This window comes from Pygocentrus nattereri, chromosome 25, assembly GCF_015220715.1.
Source record: "Pygocentrus nattereri isolate fPygNat1 chromosome 25, fPygNat1.pri, whole genome shotgun sequence".
Classification (NCBI taxonomy): Eukaryota; Metazoa; Chordata; class Actinopteri; order Characiformes; family Serrasalmidae; genus Pygocentrus; species Pygocentrus nattereri.
Window position 1 is genome coordinate 17,247,006 of NC_051235.1, and position 19,456 is coordinate 17,266,461.

A 19,456-nucleotide genomic window follows, 5' to 3' on the forward strand; every position below is an offset into this window, starting at 1 on the left:
AAAACAGGGAAAAGGATGAATCTAGGTGCACAGAACATGAAGTTCTAAATGTCGGCCAGCAACCACAGCACATCACAGCTGTGTAAAAGCTGACCGCTGGCCAGCTCTCTTGTTGTCAATATTTATCTCCCTCTTTTCTCCTTTCCTCCCTCTTGTGGCAACATGGCAACCCTGGAAGAAAGCTCAGGTTGCACCACTGGTTTTCCAACCCCCCAGCACCCTCTCCAGCTCATCCCATGATCCACCGCAAAACCCTCAGAGACCTTGGGCTTCACCCCCCCCCTCTCCAAGATCTTTCAGGAATTGCATTATAGGCTATTAATCCAGCAGACAGATCGCTGTCTGTGGGAAGCGGTCTGAAAGGCCACAGCGTCTGAGGCTCAGTGTGTGTATGTGTGTTCAGTGTGGGCTGCATGACTCATTGATTCACAAGGGTTGAATCAGGACAGCATTGGAGTAAAAAGCTCAACCAAGTAAGGAATTGACCCATGATCTGCACAAAAATGGTTTTCATATTACCAAATGTTGTGCACAAAGCTTTACAATACACACACACCCCACACAACCTAATGAGAAACGATAGCATACTTGTACCTTAATAGAGAATGTATTCATTTCAAATGTTATTTCTAGAAACGGTTATTTCTCAGTCACAATGCTTTTCCGCAAAAGTGGAATAGTCTCTTAACATTGCATTTTTAATGAGAATTAAGTCAGGTTCTAATTCACCAGCTTCATGTTTAAATTTTCCCATTCCACTTTAAATGGTGCCTGGTGCCTTTTGGTGTTTTCCAAAAGGCAGGTGCAATTTTTGGATAAAAAAGTGGTTAAAGAAACACAAAGACACATGCAAGGTAAAAACATTATATTAATATGACTTGTCGGTGCTGCACTGTCCTGACTGTTTACGGTGTCTAATGTCTGTTTAATTGATCATATTTATTGTTTCTAGTAAAATATTTGTTTGCACACTATGTCTGCACATTCGCACTTTGTGTTCCTTGTTACACCGTGTTGTTCCTGAAGGAACGTAATTTCACTCCACTGTGTACTTGTACATAGATGGAATGACAATAAATGCCTCACTGGCGGGGAAGGAGCCTGAGTTGGTCCGTGAGGTTGAGAGATACCGGCTAGATATGGTCGGGCTCACCTCAACACAAAGCTTGGGCTCTGGGTCCAATCTCCTTGAGAGGGGCTGGACTTTATTCTTTTCTGGAGTTGCCCATGGTGAGAGGCGGCGGGCAGGTGTGGGCTTTCTCATAGCCCCTCGACTCTGTGCCTGTATGTTGGGGTTTTCTCCGGTGGACGAGAGGGTACCTTCCCTATGCCTTCGGGTTGGGGAACGGGTCCTGACTGCTGTCTGTGCTTATGCACCGAACAGCAGTTCAGAGTACCCAGCCTTCTTACAGTCCTTGGCAAGGGTGCTTGAAAGTGCTCCTCCTGGAGACTCTATTGTCCTACTGGGGGACTTCAACGCTCACGTGGGCAATAACAGTGAGACCTGGAGGGGTGTGATTGGGAGGAATGGCCTCTCTCATCTGAACCCGAGTGGTGTTCAGTTTTTGGACTTCTGTGCAAACCACAGTTTGTCCATCATGAACACCATGTTTGAACACAAGGATGTCCATAAGTGCACATTGGCACCAGGACACCCTAGGCCGCAGTTCAATGACTGACTTTGTAGTCGTCTCATCAGACTTGCGGCCATGTGTTTTGGACACTCGGATAAAGAGAGGAGCTGAGCTGTCAACTGATCACCACCTGGTGGTGAGTTGGTTCAGGTGGTGGGGGAAGATGCCGGTCAGACCAGGCAAGCCCAAACGTATAGTGAGGGTTTGCTGGGAACGTCTAGCAGAAGAACCTGTCAGATTGATCTTCAACTCACACCTCCGTCAGAACTTTGACCAGATATGGGAGACATTGACTCAGAATGGGCCATGTTCCGTTCCTCCATTGTTGAAGCGGCTGACTGTAGCTGTGGCCATAAGGTAGTTGGTGCCTGTCGGGGCGGTAATCCTCGAACCCGGTGGTGGACACCCCAGGTGAGAGATGCCGTCAAGCTGAAGAAGGAGTCCTACCGGGCATGGTTGGCCTGTGGGACACCAGAGGCAGCTGGCAGGTATCGACAGGCCAAGCGATCTGTGGCTTCAGTCGTCGCCAAGGCAAAAACCTGTCTATGGGAGGAGTTTGGTGAGGCCTTGGAAAGTGACTTTAAGTCTGGTGTTGGTGTAGTGTAGTGGTTAACACCTTTGCCTTCTACGCTGTAGACTAGGGTTCAATCCCCCACCTGGGTAAGCACCCTACACTAAACCAATAAGGGTAAGACTTTTGCCTAATTGTGTAAAATGATCAAATTTTAAGTCGCTCTGGATAAAAGCGTCAGCCGTAAATGTAAATGTAAAGTCGGCTCCGTAAAGATTCTGGCAAACCATCAGGCGACTCAGAAGGGGAAAGCAGTATGCCACTAGCACTGTATATAGTGGAGATGGTGTGCTGCTGACATCGACTGAAGACGTCATTGGGCGGTGGAAGGAAAACTTTGAGGACCTTCTCAATCCCACCGACACGTTCTCCAGTGAGGAGGCTGAGTCTGGGGACATGGGAATAGGCTTGTCCATTACTGAGGCCAAAGTCGCTAAGGTAGTTAAGAAGCTCTTTGGTGGCAAGGCTCCAGGGGTGGATGAGATCCTCAAGGCTCTGGATGTTGAGGGGCTGTCTTGGCTGACACACCTTTTCAACACTGCATGGACATCGAGGGCGGTGCCACTGGATTGGCAGACTGGGGTGGTGGTGCCTCTTTTTAAAAAAAGGGGACCGGAGGGTGTGTTCCAACTACAGGGGAATCACACTCATCAGTCTCCCTGGTAAGGTCTATGCAGGGGTACTGGAGAAGAGAGTCAGGCTTATAGTCGAACCTCGAATTCAGGAGAAGTAGTGCGGGTTCCGCCCTGGTCGTGGAACACTGGACCAACTCTTCACCCTCTCCAGGATTCTGGAGGGTTCATGGGAGTTTGCCCAACCAGTCCACATGTGCTTTATGGAGCTGGAGAAGGCATTCGACTGTGTTCCCCGGGGTATTCTGTGGGAGATGCTTCGGGAGTACGGGGTACATGGCTCTTTGCTACGAGCCATTAAGGCCCTGTACAAAAAAAGCTGGAGTTTGGTTTGCATAGCCGGCAGTAAGTCAGACTCGTTCCCAGTGAGAGTTGGACTCCGTCAGGGCTGCCCTTTGTCACAGATTCTATTCAGAATTTTTATGGATAGAATTTCTAGGCGCTGTCAGGGGATGGAGGGTGTCCGGTTTGGTGACCTCAGGGTCACATCGCTGCTGTTTGCAGATGATGTGGTCCTATTGGGGACATCAGGCCGCGAACTTCAGCTTTCACTGGATCAGTTTGCAGCCGAGTGTGAAGCGGCTGGGGTGAGAATCAGTACCTCTAAATCCGAGACCATGGTTGTCAGGCGGAAAAGGGAGGAGAGCCCTCTCTGGGTTGGGGATAGGCTCTTGCCTCAAGTGGAGGAGTTCAAGTATCTCGGGGTCTTGTTCACGAGTGATGGCACAAGGGAGCGGGAGATTGACAGGCGGATTGGTGCTGGGTCAGCAGTGATGCGGGCTCTTTAAGAAAGAGCTGAGCCATAAGGCAAGGTTCTCGATTTACTGGTCGATCTATGTTCCCACCCTCACCTATGGTCATGAGCTTTGGGTAATGACCGAAAGAATAAGATCACGAATACAAGTGGCCGAAATGAGTTTCCTCCGCAGGGTGTCTGGACTCTCCCTTAGAGATAGGGTGAGAAGTTCAGTCATCTGGGAGTGACTCAGAGTAGAGCCGCTGCTTCTTCAGGTCGAGAGGAGCCAGCTGAGGTGGTTCGGGCATCTGGTTAGGATGCCTCCTGGACGCCTCCCTCGGGAGGTGTCACAGGCAAGTCCACCTGGGAGGAGATCCTGGGGAAGACCAAGGACACGCTGGCGTGACCATATCGCCCAGCTGGCCTGGGAGCGCCTCAGAATCCCCCTTGGAGAGCTAGTGGAAGTGGCTGGGGAAAGGGAGGTCTGGGCCTCATTGCTTAGGATGCTGCCCCCATGACCTGAACCCTGGAGAAGCGGAAGATAATGGATGGATGGATGGATGGATGGATGGATGGATGGATGGATAAACTGAAGTTAGTTTAATCAAATGCATCATAAATATATACCAGGCATCCAGATCATCTCACCCCAGAGCACAACAAACTGCACCTGTAACGTGGAGCGATGAGGAGGCGGAAGCATGTGCAAAGAAAAGCAAGATTTATTGAGGGCAAATCCATAATCAGGGTCGAGATAGCCCAGGTTCAGGGAGCCAACACAGATAGAGCAGGGAACAGACATGACAAAAAATTAACACAGTGAAAAAAAACAGACTACGGAGGCCAGAAGAAACACCAAACAAAACAATTCAAACAGTACATATCAAACATACATCGAACATCTACAACCAATAACGAACAGAAACAACAAGTAGGACCAGCAAAAACAAGAGCCAAACACAGGGCTTAAGTAGCACAAGGGATACAAGTGATCACAAGACACAGGTGGAAAACATGTGGAAACAATCGAGGCGGAGTCAGAAAACAAGGGGGCCAGACTGGCAAGAAATCAAAACAAAAGCATGACAGGACTAAAAGGTAAACAAAAGCACATGAGGAGACTGGGAGGGGCCAATCATGACAGCACCACTACTGATAAGGCCATTAAAGCTAAAAAAGTATGTTAAGAACTCACTTCAAATTATCTGACCAGAGAAATGCTCAATGAAAAAATAAAAAGCTGGTATATCATGTAGGCACAACAAGTTTGACGAATCATCTAAATTACGTAATTATAGTGATCCTCATCTGAATTATGCTATGCATCCCAACTGCAATGCTTGCAACGCAGCTTCTTCACATACCTGCTCCAGGCAAGAATGCCAGTTCTTCAGCTTAGTAGAAGGTTTAACACTTGACAGCACAGATAACAGATCTGCTTACTGCAAATAAATATTTTTACCCCTACAAAAGAGAAAAATTAGTAGCGCACAAGAGCTACACTACTACTACCACACCAACAAGATCACCACATTTTAATAAACAATTATTTAAAATATTGTTTAGAACGCTTCAGAAAGTGTATTTGATTTGACTGGATCTCTAAGGAGTTTGATCTGCAGTCATGCGCAAGTGGTCAGAAAGGCTTGTATTCTGATGAATGCAAGATACGCATGCAGCGCAACTGGTGTTGGCAAACATTTGAAATGGAAGCGTATCTGTTCCGTTCTGAATGCTGTTTGGACCTGCCATAGTCAGAAAAGATTCTGCAGATTCAGAAAAGATCAGGTTTTGGCAATATTTTGTTCAAGTTTACAAGCAGTAAATATTCAGTAATCTGACAATGAGATTTCATAAGTCCGTCAATAAATAGATTTCTTTCTAAATACACAATGTTTACCTCTACCTCTGCTTAGCACCCGACAAGGAAGCATGTGATGCAAAATTCAAGCTTCCTGCCACAGCGTTCTTTTTAACGTGCAGTTGCTTACTCTGTAGACTTAAGTATCTGTGACATTTTAGTTTCATTACATTTGGTAATTGATCTGTTCACTTCTATCTTTTATTAAGTTGGTCTGAGTCAAAAATCACATTGTCAGTGAAAGTTTTCAACCATGGACACTTACCGAGAGTGCTTCAGAGCCTAAATGTGGAATTTGCATGAATGTGTGTGGGCAGTCTTTATGTCTGAAATAGTTGTATAGAGAAGCCTTGAAATTGCAGAGAAAAGGTTTTACTTCAAACCACAATCTCCAGCGAGAGCAAAAGAGAGGCAGAGAAAGAGAGAGAGGAAAAAATGAGACAAAAATCTACTCTCACATTGATCTCAGTAACATGGAGTGCAGTACTGTCCTGGTGCAGCCCACCATATTTCAGGACTGGTCTAGCTTATAAATTCTAGTATGATAGCAGATAATGGAATTTTTTTCAGGGACACCTTGAAGTTAAATGATGATACTGTGTGCTTTTTCCAAGCCCATGACTTTCACATGTAATTATAATATTCTCACTACACAAAACCACAGATAAAAAAATAAACTCACTTTCTGGCACAGAAAAACACTTTATAATAAACGTACAGGAAATTAACTGCTTCCTTTTCGTATTCCATTTTTTTAGCCTCTATAGAAGGCACCAGAATTGAATAAAGAAATAGTGCTTTCTTCCAGTTACCACTGCTGCTGAAACAAATAGGTTTTAGGTCAATGATAAAATGTAGAACTTAATTAAAAGACCTCAAACAATGTCACACCAGGGTTATTTAATGACTGATGAAGAATAGTGTCACTCACCTTGACATTTCGTCCGGTTCTGTGGGTACCGGCAGCGGCACCTGGTCTTTCTCCCAGGTGATGGTGGGGATTGGCAGGCCATCTACTTTGCACTCAAAACGGGCAGTGCCACTCGCAGGCACAACCTGAGGCTCAGGGTCCTGCAGGAAACGAGAAAGGCCTGAAAGTGAAGAGAGAGAAAACGAGAGAAAGTGAGGGCCTGTCTCACCTAACACAATTTAAGTTTCCGCTTCACGAAAACTAACAGATACAAATGTGGTTACACTGTTTTATGATGACAGCAGTGCCAGCTTTACCTATTTTCTGTACCATAATTAGGGCAGTATTTTGGCAAGAACCTGGTGATATGATATGTATCATGATACAGGGATTATGATTTAATATATAGTGATATTTTGAAATACTGTAAGCAAGTCGATATATAGATTTTTTAAACTTAAGTGTATGGTGTAACAAGGCTCCATTGAGTTCACCATATTATGTAAGCTTTGTTCTGTCATTGCTCTGGTGCCTTGAACTTCCTACATAAAACCACAGCTAGGACATTTTAATAATGTAATGTATGTAAGCTGAAGTCAGCTTCCTATTTGCCAGCTTCTTGTTTGAATTTTCCCATTCCACCTTAAATAGTGCAGCAATTAGTGCAATGCCTTCGGCACCAGACTGTATCTAATGCACCATTTAAGGAGGAATGGGAAAATTCAAACAAGAGGAAGCTCACTTCAGCCTCATCTACATCCCCTAATCAGAAAATGTTACCAGCTACAAAAAATAAGTAAGATATTTTGAAAGGTTAAATCACCTTATGAGGAGTCAGTTGTAATATAGTAATATAGTAGTACTACAGACTTAAGTCTTTCAGGTTCAGTCATTGGTGGTAGTCAGCTAGGTTTGCTCATGTTAACATTAGTGGTGAACCGTTCACATTGTAGCGGAAGAGTCTAATAGCCGAAGGCAGATTACAACATTTCCATCTAGCGGTCAGGGTTTCAATGAAACACAAAATGAATCACTGTCCGTCACAAATCCTTGCATGTAAAATATTTTTACTGTGTTATTTAGAATCGGTACAGTATCACAAAGCATAATATTGTGATACTCAAGTGTATCGGCATTCTTTTACACCTATTCTTCTTTTTACACACTAATTCTTCATGTATCAAAAAACAGAAAAAAGAGAAGATGAGGGGGAAAGGATTAAAGATTTTTTTGTGTGTGTTAATGTTGTACCATTTGTTTTGGCTTGAGGTGGACAACATGAATCAGTTGTCCAATGAAGCAGATTCAACGTAGACAGGCTTTCTGCTTTTTTAGCTTCTCAAAATAGTTGTTAACAATGCTTTCTGTAAGTTCATGTTCAGATACTCAGGCTGTGATTCATCCTTGTGCGAGTGCACATACAAGCATATCATTTATGACTAACAGCTTAAAACACGAGAAGTCGTTAAAGAAGGAAAAAGAAATCATACTACCCAAGTATGTTGAAAGTAAAACATTTATAAGGATAAAAAGCAAAGCTGAGTTAGATGGAACAAAGGCTAAAGCTAGCTGGGTAAGCAAGAAATACTGTCATGAGACAGAGCCCTGGATTGAGAATGCTATGTACTTCAATGGGCACTCTGGGTTAACAACTTTCACTGTCAACCTAGGTTTAGGTGCAAGGCATTTCCAACAACAGCAGTGCTGCCACAGTGCTCAGACATGATCCAGCGCTGTGAGGATTAGTTATAACTAAGTTTTAAGTTAGCTGGCTAATCAAGAAATCCTGCTTGGTGAGACAGGCCTCAATTCTGCAGGCCTCATGGGGGCAGTAAAGGGCTGAAAGACCAGGTCTCTGACCTCTGCCCCCTCCCATGTTCTAGTTCAACATAGACTTCATGCCATACAAAAACTTTCCAGAAATAATGATGTAAACATTAGCGAGTTTGCATGGACCTGCATTAAACATTACTCAGAGACACATGCACCATTGGTTCTCCCATAGATTTCCTAACAGTTTCACCATCACAGACACTCATACAAACTCAAACGGGATGAAAAGAACTTTTGTTGCTATCATCACAAAATTCTCTGAAATGGTATCTTTCGAGGAGAAGTAAAAAAAAGTGATTTTGTTCCAAGTCATTTTAGGGCCATTTATATCGGTTCACTGGTTTTTCAAGAAAAGAAAAGATTCTCTTGACAGCGACAACATATTCTAGATCAAAAAATTGATAGATTCAAACAACAACATGTGCAATTGAAAAGCCTTAATGCATTTCAATACAGAGATTTTATTAACGCATTCACTGTGAAGCGCTGTCAAAAGTGCCAGAAAATCAGAATCTTTCCACTATTTCCATAAACAGGAGATGGATAACATCTTGGACTTTCATAACCTGCACAAAATAACCTTTATACAAACAACCAGGGCTGAGATGAAGTCAATACATTGAGTAACTTCACCGGTAATACAAAGATAAAATCTCCCTATAGTGCAAAAGCAAAGTTCGAAATGCAAACCCTGTGACACAGACTGAGCAGCAGCTGAACAATATGTTATTAATTAATGCAATATTGGCATTTCCAATTCTGACAATGCAAAATGCTGCAATACAAAATTGAGCCTTGTGAACAATCAATGTTTTGTTTTTTTAGATGCACTGATATATGTAATTTAGATAATATATGGATATATGGAATTTGTGGACAGATATGATAAACTGATAATGTAAATACATCATTTAATTTGATTCATTGTTTCACCATTTTATAATATTTAATGTAGAAATTTTACATTTTAGATTTTACATTTAGCACACAAACAGTTGCAGATGGTTATTAAAAATAACAGTAAAAAAAACAACAAAAATATTAGATAGACAGCTAACTACAGCTACAATAAACATGTCTATAAAATCATGCCATTCCCATGTAGTTAAGGGCTGCACAGCTTTGACTGTGTTTTCTGTATTTCGTAAGACAATGTAATTTAATGAAAATAAACAAAACAATAAAATGTTTACATAGAGGAGAACACTCCCCTGTGATTTCATTTGTATGGCTCGATTTAAATAAAGTTGAGTGTGTCCTGAGTCACTTAGCATATCATTAACAAACCTGAACACAGCCAAGCCTATTAGCCTCAATTTCATATAACTCGATTTCATATAGCATTTAAAATGCCATCTCTATAAAACAAAAACTACACAACTTAACTTGGTATCAAACACTGGAATACCTTACCACAACATCGTTCCAGCTACAGTATGTCTCAGACATTTGAGCATTTTTTGTAAAAAGAGTAAAAAACAGAATCTATTCAGATATATATTGGACTGCTGGTTTGCAACCAGTCAATAAACTCACAGGAGACGTGACAAAACTCAACTGCAAAACATGAGTGGAAAATATGAAAACATCATCCAGAAGAGGGGAATCACACTCCTCAGCCTCCCTGGTAAGGTCTATGCAGGGGTACTGGAGAAGAGAGTCAGGCTTATAGTTGAACCTCGGATTCAGGAGGAGCAATGTGGGTTCCGCCCTGGTCGTGGAACACTGGACCAACTCTTCACCCTCTCCAGTTTATGGGAGTTTGCCAAACCAGTCCACATGTGCTTTGTGGATTTGGAGAAGGCATTCGACTGTGTTCCCCGGTGTATTCTGTGGGAGGTGCTTCGGGAGTACAGGGTACATGGCTCTTTGCTACGAGCCATTCAGGCCCTGTACAAACAAAGCAGGAGTTTGGTTCGCATGGCCGGCAGTAAGTCAGACTCGTTCCCAGTGAGAGTTGGACTCTGTCAGGGCTGCCCTTTGTCACCGATTCTATTCATAATTTTCATGGACAGAATTTCTAGGCGCAGTCAGGGGATGGAGGGTGTCCAGTTTGGTGACCTCAAGGTCACATCGCTGCTGTTGTGATCCTATTGGGGACAGCAGGCCGTGAACTTCAGCTTTCGCTGGATTGGTTTGCAGCCGAGTGTGAAGCGGCTGGGACGAGAATCAGTACCTCCAAATCCCTCTCTGGGTCGGGGTTAAGCTCTTTCCTCAAGTGGAGGAGTTTAAGTATCTCGGGGTCTTGTTCACGAGTGATGGTAAAAGGGAGCGGGAAACTGACAGGTGGGCTCTTTACCGGTCTGTTATGGTAAAGAAAGAGCTGAGCCATAAGGCAAGGCATAAGGCATTTACCGGTCAATCTACGTTCCCACCCTCACCTATGGTCATGAGCTTTGGGTAATGACCGAAAGATCGCGAATACAAGCGGCCGAAATCTGAGTAGAGCCGCTGCTTCTCCACATCATGAGGAGCCAGCTGAGGTGGTTCGGGCATCTGGTTGGGATGCCTCCTGGACGCCTCCCTCGGGAGGTGTCACAGGCAAGTCCACCCGGAAGGAGACCCCGGGGAAGACCCAGGACACGCTGGCGTGATTAGATTGCCCAGCTGGCCTGGGAACGCCTCAGAATCCCCCCTGGGGAGCTAGTGGAAGTGGCTGGGGAAAGGGAGGTCTGAGCTTCATTGCTTAGGATGCTGCCCCCACGATCCAAACCCCAGAGAAGCAGAAGATAATGAATGAATGGATGGATGGATGGATGGATGGATGGATGGATGGATCATCCAGAAGACAAGGAATATTAAAATTTGTAATTTTGTCAAGTATGCCTTTGGTTTCAGCTTCACTGCATAGGTGATTTCTTGCCAACTCATGGGTGCTTGCTGTTTTCGCACATGCGCAGACTGAGAAAACTGAAAGACATAAGAGGGTACCCCAGAGCTGGTTTATAGGAGCCTGGCCTCTTCCTATTTCCCCCGTTATATCAAAAACAGGACTGCAATGCACCAGAGAGTGCCCGCAAGCGAGTCTTTAACGAATGGAGGGTCTGAATGGAGTTAAATGGCTAAAAACGAAAAGTTAAAATAGTTTCTAATCACTTGCCCAAAAGTTTCTGTTAATTTTAGAAAGTAGAAGGATGTATTTCACTAAAAAAGCACTCATAAAAGCACCAAAATGTACCTATACATTTCTTTTATTTCTACAGCAAAAGACATTTGGGCAGCAGGACACTAACATTATTGCTACTGAGTACTGATTGGTTGTCTAGCAAAGTAACTTATTAGCCGTTCTTGCTCACTGATGCTATAAACATACATGAGGCACCGTTGTACACTTCTACAACTCGAGTTCAAAAGTGCTTAAACATCTAAAAATGGTGTTAAAATGTTTCATGACGTGCAATGTTCAGCATATGAATGTATTCTTTTACATTAAAGCATTTATGAACTATAATTTTTCTCAAATTCATAATTCTCCTCTCTACAAGTTCTATCAGTATACCTGAATGCTGAGCTAAATGCAGTTCGAATTTCTTAATTTGCCTTAAACCAATCTAAGAAATCAGAGTATGCTGTTTACATTACCACTCAAATAATAAGATAACTGCAGAAATCCAATTGTTTGCATTATTAAGGGCATGTAAACACACTCATTGTTCTACACAGCTAATAAGCTTAGATGAAAATGTAAATAATGATACTGTAGGCAAACTATCATTGCAGAATAATCCCACTGAGCAGTATTATTGTGATATGCAGTTCCACAGGTGAGCATTACAGAACCTTACCCTACAGTTTGCCTTCTTTCTGAAGGTCATATAATTACCACATAATTGCTGTCTGAACAAGCTTCTAAATTTTCTTAATACTTTATATAATGATAAATATACTCTGCAGTTAATGTCCAATGGCTCTCCACGTTCATTTGGTTGGAACCCAAAATACTGACAAACTGGCCTGCTGGCACTCTACCTCAGTACATGCTCATTCGTTTTACTCTCTAGTGGACTGATGTACTCATGAACTGGAGTTTCTTTGTTCCATACATGCTCTGTGATCTTGTGCTAAGCTGCATTTAAGAAAGACGGCTCTAATTCAGAAGCCCCTGAGCAAAGTTTCTCAATGAGCACACAGAGGTCCGAGATTATACACAGAGAGAGAGAAAAAAAGATAAGGAGTCGTTAAACATTAACAGAGGTTATTTGAGAGTGTTTCACCACATGCTGCCTAAAGTAAACATCCTCGCACACTCATCACTGTAAACCAGAGGCCCGCTGAAGCAGATGCCACTGCCATAGCAGTATGTTTTCAGGCTTTTGCTGATATAGCTTGTCCAACTTTCACCATGTGCAGAACCATGGGTTTATTTGAAATGTTGCATTTAGAGACAGAGAGAAAGAGAGAGAGAGAGAGAGAGAGAGAGAGGGGAAAAACAAAAGAGTGCAAAATTTAAACTGACATCAAGTGGCTGATCTGGAAGTGATTAAACTACATCATTTGCAATGCAATCAATCAAGCCAAGACACATCTAGTATTAGTTTTTGCTGAAGCTACAAGGCTAATGTAGCTAACAAGAAATTAAACTTATGTCTCACATATGTTGGGAATTAACGGAATACATGTGTTCAGAATACATTAAGAATACAAAAATTATGCATATCTATACAGTCCAAGTTACATTTTAAAAAGGCTGTTTTCAGAACGCAGTCATCCTTTACATTTTTAGGAAACACTTTTGGAACATATACAATCATACAATCTTCAAAAGAAACTTCTTTATGAACTACTTTTAAATGAGCACCTAGCAAACATGTTCATTAAATGAACTCTAAAGAGAACCTACGAACACTGAAGCTCCTCCTAAAGCCTGATTAGACTGATAAATCAATACAATGAGACCGAAATATTAATCTCAGTGCTACTGAACACTTTTGAAGGGGTGATTTTTCAGTAGTGGACATGTTTTCCAGTGATAAGCTTATCATCGGTGTTGCACTGGTTTCCTGCTCAGGGTATTGTGGCAGCAGCAGTGAACTGAAGCAGGTGATGAGAAAAAACATTTGAAGAAAATTGCCAGTAACAGTGAGCAACAGTGTGAATTAAGTATTAAGTAAAATAAATAAATTAATTAATTAAAAATGGTAAAAATCCCATGTGCCTCATCATGATGTATCTAAATGTATGCTGAATACGTTCTTTTGTACTGGAATGGAATGCATTACTGAATACATTTAGGAAGGTGTCTTCAGAATTCAACCTTCACTTTGAAGTATTTTGCTTTTTAACTCTGTATCTCACCAATTAGTTTAATGCAACTTGCATGATGAAAATCAGTTCTACAAATCAGACTCAAATTGTCCAGTTGTTAACTAATCTCACATAGACTCGTTCACATGGTTTCAGACACTGTATCATATACTGTTATCTATAAAAACAGATAAAACAATGTTGCACAGCTAAACAACCTGTATGGTAGACTTGCTTGATGATAAAATAGCTCCATTAGATTTGTATTTTTATTTTATATACATGTCTCTCAAAGCCAGGGATGCTAGTAAATAAGACCATGTTCTCTGGCCACTACTTCACAGAAGGCTGTTCTGTTTTGTAGGATTTCCTGAATGATTTTTTGTCTTCTTCAGTTCCCTTGTACGAAACCAGATTTCGGTCGCTCTATCCAGTTTGTGTTTACCTCTACACTCACCCTCAATTCCATTTTGCCACTTGTAGTTTGTGTGTGAAATAACATTTCACTGTTTGCTATATCTAATACAGGCAGCTTGCTAGTCCAGGCTTGAGTTTATCACATTAACGTCATTCCCTGCCCGTTGCATGTGCTTTACAAGATGATTTGGCCTTCTTTGTCGTGCTTGATAGTTATGTTAAATCTTATTTATGCAATGAAGTGAAACAAACACATGACCACCAAACGGATGCTTACGGCACATGCCCAACAATACACTCACTTTATGCGAGCACCATGTAAAAATGCCATGTAAACACTATACTGATTAATGTAGCAGTGATCAAGAGCAGCACTCAGAGGTCCAACAGCCTTTTGGTGAGTTTATAATTGTTATTTAAGCCGGTCATGCTCATGTTTAGTTTGTCTCCGGGCCGGTGCTTCTGCTGGTTCACTGTTTTTGTGCTTATCACAGTATCTGAGGTAAAATTCAAATCATGAGAAATCACCATACCGGTACCCACTTTTACACTGGTATACCATCCATCCCTATGGGCTGATACAGGCCACTCAATTGTGCGCGAGTGAACACTTTAGAGGAACCTTCATATTCCATCTAGGATGGTTCATACCTCGTCTGCAGCCTTTACTCTGAGACACGGTACATGTCTTTCAAGCTGTCTTTAAGCTGGAGCACACCTGATTCTACTTGTTTAATCAGTTGGTCTCAGTCTTCAAACATTTCATCAGGTGACGTGAACTAGTTCCCTCTGCGAATAAGATTGGACACCCCTGCTCTACACCCTCAGAGAGAGCCAAAGATATTCTAAAAATAATATGTTAAAAGTGAGCAGTTCTAATTTTATCTGAACATTTTTGACAATCAACATCTAAACAAATACAATTCTAAGCAAATAAATCCTTCAAACCTGCCTATTCAATTAGAATTGGAATGTGAGGGTTAAATTAAAGAAGCCCCTCTGTCTCCCTATCAGAATTTTGCCATTTCTGCTGTTGCTGGAGAGCATGTCAGTGATTCGTGATCCAGCTATAAATTTACAGAGGGACAAGCAAGAGCAATTAAATGAAATATCTATTTCAAATGACAGTAAAATTGACCAATCATTGACCATCTTCCCAATAAAAAGGTAGGCTTTGTTATTGTTAACTTTGACAAGTACCGCCCACTTCTGCATTTTGAACTTGGCCTATCGTCTCCATATTCCTCTGAAATGCACACGGAGCTCATATAATGGTGTGATTATTTGATTATTCACAGTAGGAAGGGCCTGGGTTCAATTCCTGGGTAGGTGACCATTTGCTCCGGGTGCTCCAGTTTCCTCGCACAGTCCAAAGACATGTAGTCAGGCCAATTGGACATGCTAAATTGCTCCTAGGTGTGTGTGAATGTATATGTCTGTATGTGTGTCCTATGATGGACTGAGCTGGGATGGGCTCCAGCTCCCCCCCGTGATCCAGAAGGATAAGCGGCTTAGAAAATGTACACATGTGTGTTCAGGTGATAACCCTGTCCGTTTACTCGTTGCATTTTATGCTGAGGTTTAAAAATCAAGGATCACTACTGCTTAAAATCACTATTTGGATAGTGCATCACGGAAAGCCAGGGAGAAAATACAAAGGCTAAAAATTCTGTGAAACATTTATATATCTAATGTTAGAACCCAAAAGACTTATCAAGCTTTTAGCTCGTCACTGAGAAAACACTTTGTGTACATGACTAGTCATCACATCTACCAGTGCACTGATTAGCGGTAGTGCTGCAGTTTGTGTTTTAACACATCTGAACAAGCAGTCTTTGTTATTCAGGAGTACTGACCAAAAATTTCCTTTTGAAGGTTTTGCCATAAGGTTCCATCATACTGAAAACTTTCCTGCTCGGCTCATGCACATAAAGCAAAAAGCTTAAAGTGCTCCTGTGAAACCAGTCCCACTGCCAATCTACTACTGATTTGATCAGAATATCAGAATATAGCTACATCAGAATATAAAATGCCTAAAAACCATCTTAGCTCAGCAATTTCAGACTCGATTTCCAGGTGGCAATATCGTCTGCAGAATCAGGGTCATGATTACTGCATTAGGCCATTCTTTGCTAAGGAAGCTGCAAATTCATGTCACTCATTTCTTTTGAGAGGCTCAAATAACCTCAGAGTTGTGATGAAGTTGTATTTACAGCTTTCTTCTCCACAGGGTGCATAGTGCACATGCACTGAGTGAGTGAGGATTGCTGGAACTGACAAACTACTAACCTACACTTCAACCCTGTTCTTTATTCTAACAAGCCAAGCATGCAAAGCCTCTACAATGCAGAGTATTCCAGGCATTTAAGCATCAAATAAATGGTTGGTTTAGCTTTAACTTTAGCAAGCCTAAAGAAAAACATGGGTTACAATCACAGCTAGGAGTGGTTAGAGAAATGTGTACTATCCTCCACAGGGTTTTGAGCTCAAAATTGAACCAAAATTCAGTGCACCAAAAGCCAAAACCTAATGAAACATACACACACATCTGGCCATTTCTCCTCCTGGCTCACGGGGGGTGCTGGAGCCTATCCCAGCTGGGATACACCCTGGACAGGCCACCAGTCCATCACAGGGCCCTAATGAAACAGTTTTATATATATATATATATATATATATATATATAAAAATATCGCTGCTGTCAGAACAAAATCTTGTATCTCCAAAATGATAACTTTACAGGAGAAGGACAAAACATATGTTACTTCAATGTCAGTAAATGAAACCAGACTTTTTTCCAAATAATTTTTGCCCATTCATTGTGGTCCATCCTTCATGAAAGTTACACACAATATAAAGGCCAATGTGCATTTTAAAATTATGTCAAAAACGGAAAATCGACAAAAATGGAGATACAAGATTTTGTTCTGACAATAGCGATATATACATATACATATGTAATCTGTCGTTTTATTTTTGATTTGAATTTAAGTAATAGTACGAATGTTTCAAATGCAATAAATGCCACTGTTGGGAAAAACAACTGAGAACTAAATTCTAACAGCTTATAAAAGCACACTGATCAGCCAAAACATTAAAACCATCCTTGTTTCTGCACTCATTGTCCATTTTATCAGCTCCTTTTACTATATAGGCGTGCTTTGTAGTTCTACAATTACAGACTGCAGTCCATCTGCTGTGTTAGTGTGTGTTGTGCGGGTGTGAGTGGATCAGACACAGCAGTGCTGCTGGAGTCCACCCTGCAGCGTCCTGCTGGCAGCATTCTGTGAACACTGATGAATAACTAAAGGATGATAGATTTGTTGTACAGCCTTGGTGTATAGCGAGATGACTGACAGAGAAAAGTTACAGCAATTCTCAGACTAAAAGGTTTCTTAGCAGCTGCGATTCACTTGGCTAAATTCTTTCCAGAGAATAACATCTTTATCTTTGGCCACGGCATGTTTAGCCGTACCACTACACACAGCTTTTCATGCAAGTTGTATGTACATGGTGCATGTGCAAACTTTTCAAAGCAGGGCAGATTTTACAGCTTCTCTCTAGAATCATAAAAAAAAAACACTGTTTGCACTTAAACTGAACCCTTTCTTGCTTAAATACAGTTAAACTCCTAGGTAAACATGTGAAAGGGGCTACAATTTCTCTATAGGTTGAATGTGACCAACATTACGTAAGCTTGTTCAAACTCTCAACCACTGCTACAAAAGCAAGTGGCTGCCAAACCACTGCACACCATAGATTCATAAGATACTACCTTGTTGCTCTTCTTTTGCATGAATCCAATGAGTTTAGTTGAGGTCTGCCATATTTCCACGTTCTGCAAATTCAATTCAACATATGAATATGGCAGCAGGCAATACTGCTCACACTGAATGTGCATCTTTTAGAACTTTTCTGTCAGTTTTCTTTGCTACTATTAAAAACATGTACATGAAATGCCTGTAAAGGCTAAATATTATATAGAATGCATTTACTAACAGAATGCATTCCAGAAGCGCCCAGTAGCAAGATCATCCTAAAGCTATAACACCATGCAGTAAATATCTAATCTCTAGACTTGGGAGACTCACAAATGTTGCAGCAGGTCATAAAATGGGTTAATTAAATGTAAAACATAAGCAACCTGACAATCACAACCCCACTGCGGGTCATGATGTGGTCCAAGGAGAGTCATGAGAGGGCTGCTACAAGCATAAGAAAATACATAAACACAGGAATAGACAGCTCTAGAAGCATAAGAGCTAAAGATAATGTGCAGAAGCACACAGGTAAGAAAATAAAGAAATAAAATATGAACCACTCCAAATGAAAATATGTAATGCAAATTTAGTCTTTGTTATTGCATTACGAGGTAGTAGAGTCAGGATGGGCTACAGAAGAAGAATCTGAAAGAAAACTGCAACTCCCTGCAGTCACATTCAAATGTTTAATTACAGGTTACTAGAGATGTGCCAATATGGGAACATTGGGTCAATGCCAACATACAGTATTTTCATGGAGAACTACATCTATCTGGTTGAAACTTATTGAGAAATGAACCATTTATTTCTGTACAGTCGCAAATGCAGAAAATCAATAAAATGCAGGGATTTTTACCATAGAATCCCAGTGCCAAATAAACGTTCTGCTCCAGAACACAATAAATATGTCAACACTGATATGATTCCGATATTACTGTGCTGGTGAACATCAAGAATATTAAGAAGAGAGACGAAACGGAAGACGAGGGAGAAAACATAAACTTTAGACAACAGACCCATGAATTTATTTCTTATGTTTCATTTCCATATTTGACACAGAGCCATCGCACACTGAGACTTGCTATGAAAGTTTTGGCAAGTGTGAAATTTGAGCCTCTAAAGAGCTGAAATGCCTCATTAACTAACGCAGCAGCACTCCAGCCACCTCCTGCAGGGCTGGTCCATCCTGTCCTCATCTACTCGTCCATCTTTCAAGCTCACCAGCTCTGCAGCTGATTAGATCCTCCAACCTCTGAAGGACGCTCTTAATTGTCCTGAGGATTTCTCACCAACACACTTTACGGTCTTTCTGTCTCTCTCCTTATCTCACACTCTTCCCAAAACTGTAATTCCCATCAGTCCTGCCTAACAGGTATCATCAGTGCTGTCATAACAGCCATTTAGTCAAAGCGAATAAATAGGAAGAAAAGCGGAGAGGGACAGAGAGAGAAAGAGAGAGAGAGAGAAGAGAGGTAGGGAGAGGTAGGGAGAGGGAGTGGGAGGGAGAGAGAGTGGGAAGGAGAGAGAGAGAGAGGGAGAGAGAGTGGGAGGGAGAGAGAGAGGGAGGGAGAGAGAGAGAGAGGGAGGGAGGGAGAGAGAGAGAGAGGGAGGGAGGGAGGGAGGGAGGGAGAAAGAGAGAAGAAGAGAGAGAGAGAGAGAGAGAGAGAGAGAGAGAGAGAGAGACACTATGAGAAGGATAATGACTAAAAGAATAGCATCTCCCCCGTCTGGAGAGTGACCTTAAACTCGGGTGAGTGAGGGAATGTAAGCAGGGGACAGAGGGAGAGAGAAAGACAGGGATGAAGTCTGATATGGTCCCCCTTCCTCTGTGACGGCACAATAGAGCACAATCGAGTC

The 19,456-nt window shown here is 41.9% G+C and overlaps 1 protein-coding gene across 4 annotated transcripts in view; it reads right to left on the minus strand.

Moving 5' to 3' along the window:
- Positions 1–19,456, minus strand: part of igdcc4 (immunoglobulin superfamily, DCC subclass, member 4) — a 113,872-nt gene that overhangs the window by 49,099 nt on the left and 45,317 nt on the right. For 3 of the 4 annotated variants that reach the window (XM_037534573.1, XM_017706212.2, XM_037534574.1), the window contains one exon: positions 6,366–6,525. In XM_037534573.1, coding sequence (XP_037390470.1) covers positions 6,366–6,525 — 160 coding nt within the window. The remainder of the gene's footprint in view (positions 1–6,365; positions 6,526–19,456) is intronic. The other variant, XM_037534575.1, reaches the window with a different exon arrangement.